General features: G+C 45.3%; 1 protein-coding gene across 4 annotated transcripts in view; it reads right to left on the bottom strand.

The window, feature by feature from the left end:
* Positions 1–3228: 3228 nt before the first annotated feature.
* The window catches only part of LOC144693966 (carboxypeptidase B-like), a 33722-nt gene continuing 22200 nt past the window's right edge, over positions 3229–14750 (bottom strand). For 2 of the 4 annotated variants that reach the window (XM_078564242.1, XM_078564244.1), the window contains 2 exons: positions 8774–9003; positions 3229–3712 (listed from right to left, as the gene is read on the bottom strand). In XM_078564242.1, the coding sequence (XP_078420368.1) occupies positions 3556–3712; positions 8774–9003 (387 nt within the window). In that variant the 3' untranslated portion in view covers positions 3229–3555. Of the gene's footprint in view, positions 3713–6525; positions 9004–10738; positions 10824–14750 lie in introns of those variants that run through there. The other 2 variants (XM_078564246.1, XM_078564245.1) reach the window with 2 other exon arrangements.

The following is a 14750-nucleotide window of genomic DNA, read 5'->3' as shown; positions in this document are numbered from 1 at the left end:
GACAAATTGTTTAATGCATGTCAGTTATCTCAGCCTTGTAATACAACCCAGGAAAATCAGGTGGAATGCATCAAATCCCAGGAATGCACCAGCACGAAAGCGCTTAGATCCAGTGAGTGCAGTCCCATGACTGCAGTGTCTAGGCGGTAGGCTGAGTCCGGGCAGCCTCAGGGAGATTAGTTTGATTTTCAAAAATTTAAAGAAAGAAAAAAATTTAAGACATGTCCCCTCATGTAACCATGTCACATGAGGTGGGACATGTCAATGAATTGTATTAAAAATTTTTATTGAAGTTTTAAAACCTTCATGAAATCTCATCCCGCCCGTGGATGAGATTTCATGATAAATGCGAAGGCCGCCTGGGCTCTCTGCCTGCCCCCCCCCCGCCAACCTTAAGGTTGGACGGGCAGCTATGTTAATTATTTAAATTGCTATTTAAGTGGCCTTAATAGGCCTTTGACAGTTCAGCGGGCGCGCAGCTGACTCCAGTGCGCGCCCGCCGAGCTGAAGATCTGGATGACGCGGGGTGACGTCGGGACGCACGCCTGACATCACCGCATGTCATTTTACGCATCGGCGAGTGGGGCTCGCCCCCCCCCCCCCCCCCGCTCGCCAACCCGAAGATCCTGGTCCATATCTGGTGGGGGGGGGCTCAGAAATTCCGCCCAAGTTTTAGGGAAGGTTGCTGCCCATTTTGTTTTTAAAGTGCCACTCATTTGTTAGGAAGTATGTGAATGTCGATTGCAGAAGAAAATTGTTATTTTAAAACATATCGGGTATAGCGTTTCATTCTTTTGTATTCCTACATATTAGAGGATGTGGTACTGGACTAACAATCCAGAGGGTTTCGCTTGGATTTGCCTTGGAATTACCATTAAGTTTGGGGAAGATTTGAGGTAGTAAGCAGGGTAAAATGTATTCTTAATTATTATCTCCTCAACACCATTGCTTATGAATGGTCCTCCAAAAATAAAGTGCCCTTTAAGATTTGATGTCTCTTTTTTGGTCTCTCTTATGTGGTGTAGTGTGTTATAGATCACGCAGGGAGTCGGAGTTGCTGTGCTAACGAACACTGTTACATGCATTTTGTGTAGTCTCGAGCTACAGATTGTGATGGTAGAGGCTCCAACTTTATTTCTATCACATGGCTGACCAGGAAGCTCTCCTGCTCTTACCACCTGCCGTTCGTGTGTGGTGGATGGATTTGCAGGTTGATAATCAACTTGTTTGGCCATGTTATGAACACATTTTCCTTGTCCATCAAGTTCTAGAGTGGGACTTGAACCCAGATCTTCTGACTCAGAGACTATCCACTACTCGCCTCGACACAAGACCTCCCTTCTCTTACATAAATAGGTATAAAGGCCTAAACCCCCAATAAATTTTGCAGCCAATGAGGTTTTGACATAAGGACATAATTTCTGTGGGTAGAGTGCAGGGATTTACAAGAATGTTGCCAGGGCTTGAAATTTGCAGCTATGAGGAGAGATTGGATAGGCTGGGGTTGTTTTCCTTAGAACAGAGGAGGCTGAGGGCTGACCTAATTGAGATGTACAAAATTATAAGGGGCTTAGATAGGGTAGACAGGAAAGACTTGTTTCCCCTAGCCAAGGGGTCAATTACCAGGGGGCATAGATTTACGGTGATTGGTAGAAGGATTAGAGGGGACATGACGAAAAACTTTTTCACCCAGAGGGTGGTGCGCATCTGGAATTCAATGCCTAAGTTGGTGGTTGAAGCTGAAACTCAATTCATTTAAAAGGTACCTGGATCTGCACCTGAAGTGCTGTAACCTGTAAGGTTATGGACCAGGTGCTAGAAAGTGAGATTAAAATGAGCGGCTAGTTTCTTTCTCCTCTTTTTGGCCGGTGCAGACATGATGGGCTGAATGGCCTCTTTCTGCACCGTAACTCTTCTATGGTTCTAATCTCTCAGACATATTTTCCCCAATCTAAATCCCAAACATCTTCCAAATAATTGGCCTCTAGATAAGGGGGTTGGCCATTTAGGGCTGAGATGAGGAGAAACATCTTCACTTGGAGGGTTAGAAATCTTTGGAATTCTCTACCCCAGATTGCTATGGATGCTCAATCATTGTGTGCATTCAAAAGTGAAATTGAGAGATTTTTTGAGCAGTATTGTCTGTATCAGTCAGCCCAACAATTGTGTTGAATATCACTGCATTTTTGGGTCCTTTCTGGGCAGCATCTTAGGTGACTTTTGTCACCTCCAGCAGTCAGACAGCTGTTCATTACTGCATTAAAAAGTTGCTTTAACCAGGAGGACTGTGTAAAGAGCATTATCCACCTCCACAGAGTTCTCAAAGGGCAACAGCTACCTCAAATGGAAAGAAGCCATTGTCTTCTATAGCTTTCAAAGCATCCTGTGCCAATCACCTTAATCTTATGAGTAGGAAAGGCTTTCCATCAATGTCCAGCTAGCGTGAAATGTCAGTTACTTTATCCTGAATGACAATGTCAGATACCCCCAGAAGCAGCCATAACACTCTGAAACATGTGACAATTCACCACATCAGCCCTGATAACTCTCCGTCATGTGCTTGGATGGTCGGTTGGTTGGTTGATCAGGTCGATCTCTGAAGACTTGGTTGGAGTCGCTGCCAGAGGGGTACAACAGCAATGATGGGAGTTCACAGGAAGGTGAGGATGTGAGAAGGGGAGTCAACAGCGAGAGAAAGGGGATTGCAACTTATAACCTAGAGTTGCATCAATAAAAGTTGTTTCTTTTTAAAGAATAGTGATTCACTCACAGCATCCTACCCTGCCTGCTCAAGCCCCACATTCTCGCAGGGCAGAATATTGCACACGCCCGACCCGACCGAGTGTAAAATGACGTGCGATGATGTTGGGCGAGCATTCCGATGTCACCGTGCACTCGCGCAATATTTTGATTGGTGGGCCCACGTGGGAGTCAGCAGCGTGCCCACCGACAATCAAGGCCTATTAAGGCCATTAAGGGACTAATTGACTCGAATTTTTCGCTGCCCGTCCAACCGCTTGGTTGGCGGGCAGGCGAAAAGGCCAAAGCGGCCTTTCCATTTTTGGTGAAACCTCATCCACAAGCGGGACGAGGTTTTGTCCGGTGATTAAAACAAAATAAAAACTTTTTGCACTCATGTTTTACATGGGCACTGCTCACGTGACAAGGTCTCATTATTTTAAAATTCTTTATTTACATTGATTAAAAATCTTCAGCTCTCTGAGGCAGCTCAGGGAACATTTACCGTGCGAACTTCAGTGTTTGCGCTCCTCCTGCTCCCACCCCGGGCATCGTTGGGCGTTAATTGGCCAGCCAGTGTGTAATCGCGGTCGGAGCCTGATCGCGGGCGGCGGTCGGCTTTCCGACTGCTCCCGGGCCTGCCCGCCCAACCATCGGAAATTCCTGGCCACAATGTCAAAGATTCCTGTCACGTTCTTTCACAATACCTATGCCCTGGTAAATGTGTCCCGTTCAAAATGTCTGCGCCAGAACTGTTCAGAAGTTGTTAGTTTATCTTAGAAGCTGTTCCTAGCATCTCGATGCTGCAGCGACCTCTTAGACTGTTACAGGGTGCATGGCATTCAGCTGGTTGGAAAACACTTGACTGTTTCTGTTTCTTCCTTCAGATAACATAGGGTTGCCAGGTTCCCAGGGTTGGCCTGGAGTCTCCAGGAATTGAAGGTCAATCTCCAGGACACAGTTGAGCGCAGCCCTGGAGAAAAAAAAAAATCATAGGGACCTTAAAAAAAGATAGCTTTTGAAGAAAAATGTTTTCTTTGAACATTTCTCTTTACCAGATATAAAAAATATTGAAAATGGGAGGAAAAGGCTGTTTGGATGACAGACAAGCATCGTTCAACTGGGAAATGAGTCTTTTTCCAATTAGCGTAGAAATGGCAGTGTGTCACAGGGATGGATATGTTGGTCGATGAATGGCTGAAGCATAGGGGAAAGTCATGGGATGAAATCTTCAGGGATGCATTGGATCACAGTTGGCAACCCTAAACCTGTACCACCACCTTATGAAACAATCGGTCCTTAGTTCCCAACAATCTTAGCCTTCTGGCCTTGACGTCTGCAGAAGGTCCTCGAGGGAAGTGTCCAAGAATCTGGGAACCCTTCCAGCTGCAGACACCCCACCAGGCTGCTTTTGCTTCAGCTATTCTTGCACCAGAACAGTGTTTTAGCTCCTCTCCTTCAGCAGTGGTAAACTTCTGAGAAACAGTGTTGCTACTGCTCCAAACCTGCCCTGCGTGGGAGATCCCAAAGGTATAGACTGGGAGGTACAAGGACTGGCCATCTGCCTAGAATCGTATCATTACCTGGGTGAAAGGCAACTTTATCCTGGGCACAGTTCTATGCAATCGCATTGAATAGAGCAGAAATGGATTTCTTTTCTTGTCTTTAGTGGAAATCCAAACTCAGATGAAGTTACTTATACACAGGATGGTCCAAACCTATTTCGTATGCAACAATGAAGCCAGCTCTGATATGGCTGAGTTCCACATGGTTGCTGCTAGCTTTAAGCAGTCAGAGATCTAGTGGCCTGTGATCCCCCATGTGTTGCTTGTTGAATTCGGAACCAAGCATTAAATCGCATTTGGTAACATTTGATTACCTGGAGCAGAGAAGACGGAGGGGCGACCTGATCGAGGCGTATAAGGTTATATGGGGTATGGACAGGGTGGATAGGGAGCAGCTGTTCCCCTTAGTTGAAGGGTCAGTCATAAGGGGGCATAAGTTCAAGGTGGAGGGGCAGGAGGTTTAGGGGGGATGTGAGGAAAAACTTTTTTACCCAGAGGGTGGTGACAGTCTGGAATGCACTGCCTGGGAGGGTGGTGGAGGCGGGTTGCCTCGCATCCTTTAAAAAGTACCTTGGTACGTCATAACATTCAAGGCTAGGGGCCAAGTGCTAGTAAATGGGATTAGGTAGGTAGGTCAGGTGTTTCTCACGTGTCAGTGCAGACTTGACGGGCCGAAGGGCCTCTTCTGTACTGTGATTCTGTGATCTAGCACCATTGCCTTTCCACCGCGTTGCAGCGGCAATGTTGCCTCGGAGGTTTCCCACCGCTCGTGGAATGTGGCTCCGACATTGCACACTCCAGAGTTCCAGTTCCGAATCTAATTGCTCCCCACCAAACACCCCTGCCCCTCCGGCCTTGCAACCCACTTGAGAAAGCCACATTAGACTCTGCCGGAAGAGTGCATTAAGTCTTTGTGCACTGGTATCACAAGCAGCCATTCTTGGCTTATGTGGACTAGGTGGAAGAATCCATTTGCAATGTGCAAACCTAAGTCTACACAATTCTCAGTCAGCATCTGTACACCGATAAGACTCCATTTTGTTGTGAGTGACGTTTAAGAAGATAAAAGGATCCTTACATTTGTTCAAAATAACACCAAATTCAGGCTGGCCAAAAGTTGCTTTTGTATCTTTGTAATGGGACGATTTCTTCATCAAATTAATATTCTTATTGAATTATTTTCATTTACATTTGCAGAGCGCCTAATGAAATATAATTTGAACAAAAAAAAAACTGAACAATGGAACAGCAATTATGGGCCAACAGTGCCTGGAGACTGGTTCAATATGAGTTGTGAGGAGGATGCAAGGAGGCTTCAGGGCGATTTAGACAAGTTGTGTGTGTGGGCAAACACATGGCAGATGCAGTTTAACGTGGATAAATGCGAAGTTATACGCTTCAGTGTGAAAAACAGAAAGGCAGAGTATTAGTTAAATGGCGATATATTGGGAAATGTGGATGTACAAAGGGATCTGGGTGTCCTTGTACACCAGTCAATGAAAGTAAATAGGCAGCTGCAGCAAGCAATTGGGAAGACAAATGGTATGTTGGCCTTCATTGCAAGAGGATTTGAGTTCAGAAGTAGGGATGTCATACTGCAGTTATACAACTCCTTGGTGAGGCCACATCTGGAGTACTGCGGGCAGTTTTGGTCTCTCCACCTAAGAAAGGATATACTTGCCATTGAGGGAGTGCAGTGAAGGTTCACTAGGCTGATACTGGGGATGGCAGCACTGTCGTATGAGAAGAGATTGATTCGACTGGGCCTGAATTCACTAGAGTTTAGAAGAATGAGAGGGGATCTGGTTGAAAAGTCTAAAATTCTAACAGGGCGAGACAGACTAGACGCAGGGAGGATGTTTCCCCTGGTTGGGGAGTCTAGAACCAGGGGCCACAGTCTCAGGATACGGGGTAGGCCATTTAGGCCTGAGATGAGGAAAAATTCCTTCACTCAGAGGGTGGTCAACCTGTGGAATTCCACCACAGAAGGCTGTGGAGGCCAGGTCACCGAGTACATTCAAGAAAGAAATTGATAATTTTTTGGATATTAGGGGCATCAAGGGGTATGGAGAGAAAGCGGGAATATGGCGCTGAGATACAGGATGAACCACAATCATATTGAATGGCGGAGCAGGCTCAAAGGGCCGAATGGCCTACTCCTGCTCCTAGTTTCTATGTTAAGTGTAGGTTAGCTTGGCGAAAGTCTGGAAACAATGGCAGATCTGTTGAGTTGCTTTATTTGACCACAACATTTACAATCTAAAGCCTTTCACAATATGCAAGGAAACAAAACCATTCACTTAAAGGTGTTTTTTTTAAGCAACAGTGAAAGCGAACAATAGGGCCAATAATATAATCTTTGGCACTTGTAGCACTGACTTTCATCTGGCATCTCCTTACATTGCAGAGTGCTAAAACCGGAGAGCTGCTTAGAAGCTTGCGTGCAGGTGTGTTGCAAACCGAGTGGATAATGCTCATGGTGCCGAATGTCCATGGACTAGTTACATGTAGGGCTGAAAACCAACACATTTGCATCAAAGAGCTTTGGGCATGTAAATATAAGTCCCAGAATTGTTGGGCAAGGTGGAACCCCCACTTCTGTCACCTCCTTTTGTCTGGAATACCAGCACCCCGTCATCAGCTCGCAAACTGGAGTTGAGGGACACTTGGCTTGGGAGACCCCTCCTAATAGCTGCTGGTTAACAAATGCTTCGTCCCAAGCAAGGCCTCCAGGAAGTTGCAGGAGAAAGCCAGGAGCCAGCAGTGTGTGTTTTTGTGCTTGTGTAGGCGTGTGTGGAAAAAAATAATGTTGTAATGCTACCAACCTTGTTTGTTGTTGCTTTCATTCTCTGTGTTTTATAAACTACAGAAAATGAATTATGCACACATATTTCCTCATGCTAATGGTTTCAATTTTCACAAACAATTTGGCTATTTGTGTTACCGGATTTTTTTTCACTCTGTCACTGGATGTGTGCCACCAGGAAGGGGCGGGTTGTCTTATGAGGAAAGGCTGGAGAGATTAAACTTGTCCCACTGGAATTTAGAAGTGTAAGAGGTGACTTGAATGAAACCCCCATAAGATCCTAAGGGGCCTTGACAGGGTGGATATGGAGAGGATGTCTCCTCTTGTGGGAGAATCTAAAACGGGGGGATCACTCTTTCAGGATAAGGGGTCGCTCATTTAAGACAGAGATGAGGAGAATTTTTTCCCTCTGAGGGTAGTAAGTCTTTGGAACTCTCTTCCTCAAAAGGCGGTGGAAGCAGAGTCTTTGAATATTTTTAAGGCAGAGTTAGATAGATTCTTGATTAACAAGGGGGTGAAAGGTTATCGGGGGTAGGCAGGAATGTGGGATTGAGGTTACAATCAGATCAGCCATGATCTTATTGAATGGCAGAGGAGGCTCACAGGGCCTACTCCTGCTCCTAATTCATATGCTCGCACCTGTGCTAGGCCAGCATTTGTTTCCCATTCTGAATTGCCATTGAGAAGGCAACTTGGGATGGGCAAATGTTTCCTTGTTGTGGAAAAGTAAATATCAGAATTGCGGAGACAGATATGGGGGATGCTAGTGAATCAGCCACCCATTGTACACTCCGTCCATTTTTGATGATGCAATTGTTATTTTGCAGCACTGCCAAAGTTGAATTCTGCCCTCACATAAATAGGAAGCGAAAGATAGGTCAAAAATCTATGTTTGATTTTTTTAAGTTAAAATTTGAAAAGGAGTGAAACCTCTGAGAGAAATGGGTAGGAAGGGAGCCTAGAAGTAGAGGGTGGAGGCTTCCAGCCTATCACTATCCAGCTTCATGGAGGGAAGACTAATTGAATTGCAGAGAATCGAGGGGTGCAGAGTATAGACAAAGTGAGCAAAGAGTTTGATGAAGAGTTAGGGATAGTATCGGGAATGAAGGGATACTAAGAATGGGAAGGGTTAGTGGGAGATTGAAAGGTTAGATATGCAATGTGAGCAAGGAATTGGGGGAATGATGAGAAAATGGAAAAAGAACCTTGGAGGGTGATAATCCCCATATAACCTGCAGCTATTGGTAGCTCTTTCCCCCATCACATCACCTCATGTCACATGTCACCTCCTAACTGAGAGGAAAGGATTAAAGAAAAAGACAGATACAAGTAAAAGAGAACAGAGAGAAGCAGAAGAATAGGAGAAAGAGTTATGGGGAAAGGTTAAATTTAAATTAAAAAAAATAGATCAAAATTCTTTCTGCATTCTAGTTTGACTATCTTTCTCCTTCAATGGAGACAGAAGGTGAAGAGAAGAGAAAGCAAGACAAATAGATGTGGAGAGACAGAATGAGAAACCGAGGCATATAAGAGAGAGGCCATAGTCTCTGACTTACAACACACTGGGAGATTGACTAGTTAATTTGAAATACCTTAACTATTCACCTGCCATGTACACAAATATTTAGCTATAAATTCTCAACCTTAAATTCAGTCTACATACATTTTCTGGTAACCAACAAATACTTTCTTTACATTCAGTGGATTAATATGGATGGTTGAGAACATAGGTGGCAATATAGTTGATTGCCAACATGGTTTCTTCGCATGTTGGCTTGATTTGGGACTCAGGCAACAAGAAGCCATAAGTGCCAGTGTCTCGCAGTTCAAAAGTGAAAGAATACTTAATACCCAGATCATAGGCCCAGTCATCTGAACCACCAGCAGAAGGATCTAGATATAAAAAAGAAAAGCATAGGCTTATGATTTTTTTTACAGAATATGACAACTGGAAAACACAACATATGGTATTGACAAAAGCAAAATACTGCAGATGCTGGAAATCTGAAATAAAGACAGAAAATGCTGGAAAAATTCAGCAGGTCTGGCAGCAGCTGTAGAGAGAGAAAAACAGAGTTAACGTTTCGAGTCCGTATGACTCTTCACCAGAGCTAAAGAGAAATGTGATGGATTTTATACTGTTTAAGAGTGGGTGGAGCGAGATAGAAGGTCAGGGATAGGTGACAGCTGAGGAGAGATTGACAAAGATTTCTTGGACACAAGACAAAGGGAATGGTAATGATAGTGGTAAAGAGAAAAGGAGGTGCTGATAATGGTATAACCTTTGTCTTGTGCCCATGACATCTTTGCCAATCTCTCCTCAGCTGTCACCTATCCCTGATCTTCTATCTTGCTCCACCCCCTCTTAAACAGTATAAAATCCATCACATTTCCACTTCTCTTTAGCTCTGAAGAGTAGTCATATGGACTCGAAACGTGAACTCTGTTTCTCGCTCCACAGATGCTGCCAGACCTGCTGAGTTTTTCTGTTTGTATATAGTATTGACAAATGGAAAGGTCTAACAGGCCTGGGCTTTCAATTGTGTTCTTACCAAACTCTGATCTGCTGTTCATCAAATGGTTGTGAAGCAATGAATAATCCTGTCCTTAACTGTCGCTTCCAGGTAGAACAATCTGACAGCATTGAACGTTGATCAGGGACAAAAACTTTCTTAACCTTCTCCTCTCTAAAGCAGGGCCAATGGGGCCAAATGAAGTTTTCCTATCATTATCCTGTCTGATAGTGCCGATCTCAGCATGATCTGCTGGTCAGACCTGGAACTTTCTGATCAGTGCAGTTCTGCTACTCACTGGTTTAATCATGTCAACCATTGGCCAAACTCGATGCTTGTTTTAACTGGTGTTAAATGACATGGACCACTCTTAGCTGAGAAAATGAGTTGACTTGCTCTCAATTCTCTACCAGTGTCGATGCCAATAGGAGTCGAGACCAGAATGTGGTGACTCTCCATTTCTTGACAGTGGGATGACGCATTGAATTATAACTACAAACACATTTCGCACTGCGCCTCAGAGCTTCACATCAGCACATCGCATCATCATTCCAGATTGAATGAACTTTGTTTCTAAATTTGCGCACACACAAATTAGTTCAGTTCTGGACACCACACCTTAGGAAGAATATGTTTCCCTTGGGTGGAGTGCAGCTTAGATTTGCTAGAATACCTAGATTCCAAGGGTTAAAATACAAGGAGATATTGTACAAACTAGGGTTGTATTCCCCAAAATTTGGAAGGTTAAGGGGCAATCTGAACAAAGTTTTCAAGATATTAAGGGGAACTGATAGAATAGATGGAGAGAAACTATTTCTGCTGGTTGGGGAATCTAAGACGGGTGGGCAAAACCTACATGCCAGTGTCTAGCTTTTCAGGAAGTCAGGAAACACTTTACACACAAAAGGTGGTAGAAGTTTGGAATTCTCTTCCACAGACGCAGTTGCCGTTGGGTTAGTTGCTTATTTTAAATTTGAGGTTGATAGGTTTCAGTTGACAAAAGGTATTGAGGGATATGGAGTTAGATCACAGGTCAGCCATGATTGCACTGAATGACAGAACAGACTTGAGAGGCTAAATGACCTCCTCCTGTTCCTCTGTTCCACAATGCTTACATATTATGATCGCAGCGGGACCATACTCATATTGAGTTCCATGAAGACTGCTCAAGGCTTTAACTGCATTGCTAGCCATAGTGTCCTGAAATAAATCACAGAACAAAAGTACAATTACTAGTCAAATACGATGCACAAAATCTTACTTTGTTGCATTTCGATTCTTCATCGCCAATGCTAAGGAAGGTTGTTACATAGAATGGACATCACAGAAACCTACAAAATACTCAAAGGAATGGACAAGATGCAGGTAAGATATTTCCCCTGGTTGGGGAGTCTAGAACCAGGGCACACAATTTCATAATAAAGGGGAAGCCACTTAGGACTGAGATGAGGAGAAATTTCTTTACTCAAAGGGTTGTGAATCTTTGGAATTCCCTACCCCAGAGGGCCGTGGAAGGTCAGTTTTTGAGTATGTTTAAGGTAAAGATTGATAGATTTCTAACTAACAATAACATAAAGGGTTATGAGGATCGTATGGGTAAAAGGCAGCGAAGTGTTCAATCAGCCATGATCGTATTGAATGGTGGAGCAGGCTCCACAGGCTGAATAGCCTTTTCTGTTCCTATGTTCCTAGACCATTCAGTCCATGCTGATGTTTATGTTTCACACGAGCCTCCTCCAATCCCCTTTCATTCAACTTTTTATCAGCCCATCCTTTTGCTTCTTTCTTGCTCATGTGTTTATCTAGCCTCCCCAGAAATATATCATTGCTATTCACTCAACTATTCCATGTGGAAGCGAGTTCCACATTCTAACCACTCTCTGGGGAAAAAACTTTCTGCTCAATTCCCTATTGGATTAATTAATGTCTATTTTATACTTACGGCCCCTGAGTTCTGCTATTTGTTATTGAATCCTGAGGATTATATAAATATATGTGCATGTTGATATGTCGGAGTGAAGTGGGGTAGGCGGGGTGAGGTCGGGGTGGTGGGGGAAAGAGGGTGTTGATGTGGCAGAGATCTCTCTTGACACCTGTGATGGCGGAGATGTTAAAAATAGCCCAAAATGCCCAAGGCAGAAAGGGGTTGTCTGCTGTTAAACATTCCCCTTCAGTTAGGCATCTTTTTACTTTGGGAGTGACAGTGAGTAATCAAGAGTTCACCAGTGATGTTATTCACATTAAAGCTGCCCCCAAAGTTAGGCAGCGTTGTGGTTGGGAACAAAATTGAAGATTTGTAACCCATTAATTGACGGCCAATCCAGTTTTAGAAGGGGCAGGTCCTGGCTGACCCAATCCCTTTTCTGTTTTGCGGAAGTAGCATCACTGGATACTTGATAATCCTGCGATTATAGTTCATCCAGAATATCAGGAAATCTTCACTATAATCTCACATGAAAGGCCATACACAAATTTAGAGGCAGGATTTAACGGGGTGGGTTGGTGGGGGTGGGGGGGAGGGGTGCAGACTACTTGCCCAGCCAGAAAGAAAGCCCGCTACTAGCCAATGCACCTGAAAGAAGCCCACCCCCACAGCTATAACATGTTGCCAGCAGACTAAACGAGGAAAGACTGGGGCTTCCGCACCTCAGTCAGGTTGGATGGCAGCTCCAGCAGTCCCAACAGTGCCAGAACTCGGTAGTGGGCGCTGCTGGAACTGCAAGAAGGCCCATGAAGAAGAGGAATGGACACTGGAGCCAGTTAAGTCAGGTTTGTATAGGTGGGGAGGGACCGGGCAGCTGAGGGATTGGGGGGTGGGGTTGGGGGGCGGGGGGCGGATTGGCAGGAATGTATTTTGGAGGCCGGGTGGGGGTGGGGTGAGGGGGTTGGGGGGAGACCAAAGTGGGGGTGGTAATATTGTGGGAGGGTTGTTCCTGATGTGCACAGGGCACCCCCTGAATGATGTAACCCCCGCCCCCACCCCGCGTTTTCTCACCTTGTTTCCAACATGGGCTCAAAAAACACAGACTGCCCACTCCTGTCAGCCCGCCCAAGCTAACTGTATTACGGCATGGGCAGCTTAATATCCTGGTCAATTGGCTTGGTAAAACGCTCAACTGACTATTAATTATTTATTTAAAAATGGCGGACGGGCTGCTGACTTTGGCCCCTGTCCACTTAACGTATATGGGGGGGACAGCTCGTGGGTGGGCAGGAAGATAGTGGGCCGGGCACCCCTCGTATTTTATGTGCCCCCGCACCCCCTCCCCCACCGCTGAAAACAAGCCTGGGAGAGGGGAGGCTGCAAAAATCCAGCCCTGAGGGGTGAAGCTTGGAGAGGGATAAATCATGTTAAAAAATGTATTCTTCCACAGGACGTGGGCTTTGCTGGCTAGGCTGGCATTTGTTGCCCATCCCTAGTTGGTGATGGTGAGCAGCCTTCTTGAACTGCTGCAGTCCATGTGGTGTAGGTACACCCACAATGCTGTTAGGAAGGGAGTTCCAGGATTTTGATCCAGCGACAGTGAAGGAACGGCGATATATTTCCAAGTCAGGATGGTGAGTGGCTTGGAGAGGAACTTGCAGGCGGTGGTGTTCCCATGCGTCTGCTGCCCTTATCCTTCTCGGTGGTGTGGGGATTTGGAAGGTGCTGTCGAAGGAGCCTTGGCCTGTTGTTGCAGTGCATCTTATATAAGGCACAAACTGCTGCCACTGTGCATCATGGTGGAGGGAGTGAATGTTTAAAATCATTTGAATAGAGATAAAAAATGCTAAGTAAAGGAACAATGCAGGGCTAAGGGGATGCACTGGCTGGAGTGCCTCATGCTCCAGGGTCCCTATTACTGATCCACAGGAATAACTGAGAATGCAGTACAACTTGGTCAAATTCATGAGGAGTTGGGTGGGGGCAGCAGATAGGCAGTTGAATCTGCTGGCGTTGCAAAGGAACTACAATTCCAAGTTATTATAGGGCAGCAATTAAGAACATAGACAGAATTCTGAACTATATTGGTTCAGAACCCATCAGTTCATATTTAAATCAGAGACTGCCTTGCTGAAAATCTTGGCTGACACTCAAGTGGAGACCTGAGGAGTCCTCCACAGTCTTGAGGGAGATGTTTTTTGTTTGAGATGTAAAATCAAGGCCTTTTCTGTCCCTTCAGCTGGCCATAAAAGATCCCATGCACTATTTAAAAGGCAAGCAGGGGAGTGATCCTATTGTCCTGGTCAATATTTATCTTTCAATCAGTAGAACAGATTATCCAGTCATTAACATGTTGCTGCTTGTGGGAGCTTGCTGTGCACAAATTGGCTGCTGCCTTTCCTACATTATAACAGTGACCGCACCTCAAAAGGAATTGATTAGCTGAGAAGCACTTTGTGATGTCTTCGGGTCAAGAAATGAACTACGTAAATGCAAATAATTTGTTTTAGTCCCCTGAGTTGGCTACACCTTGAATAATACAATAAAATAATATTTGATTCTGTCAGTGAGGCAGATGGAGAACATCCAAGTCCTGGATATAGGTTATTAATTAGAATAGAAAGGGCTAGTCATTGGCATCATTTCAATTTAAACCACAACTGCAGGAGATGAGGAAGCAGGGATGATGTCAGGAAGATCTTCTTCACACAGAGTTACAACCTGGATGCTTTTACCCTGGGCATTCCCACAGGATTTAGGACCCCGAGGGGTGGAAATCCCGTCTGCAGAGAGCTGCCAGCCAATCAGAGGTCAACAGCTCTCCAGTGCCAACAGCACCACCAGGAGCAGTGTCTGCTGCCGGTAAATCTCAAAGGACTTAACCAGGAATTGTTGCTGAGTCCCTGGACACAGATGAGTGAGGGCAGGGTGGAGGGGGTCACAGGGAAAGGGAATGACTGAAATGGGCGGGCCATGGGAGTTTGAAGCAAGTTGCCAGGTGCCTTGATCGAGCACAGAGGGATGCCAACAGTGGGCACAACAGGGTTTGCTGCGTAACCTCAAGGGCAGAATTTGCCCCCTGTTTGGGGGAAGGTGGGGTTATGCGGGAGCGGACCCGATAGGCACCCCCGATGGGGTCCACGCCGCCATTTTATGTGGGCGGGCCAACCTGGAAGTGCTGAGCGCTCCCTGGGCAGGCAGTG

This window comes from Cetorhinus maximus, chromosome 19 (assembly GCF_964194155.1).
Source record: "Cetorhinus maximus chromosome 19, sCetMax3.hap1.1, whole genome shotgun sequence".
NCBI classification, from domain to species: Eukaryota; Metazoa; Chordata; class Chondrichthyes; order Lamniformes; family Cetorhinidae; genus Cetorhinus; species Cetorhinus maximus.
This window is presented reverse-complemented; position numbering and strand designations above follow the sequence as displayed.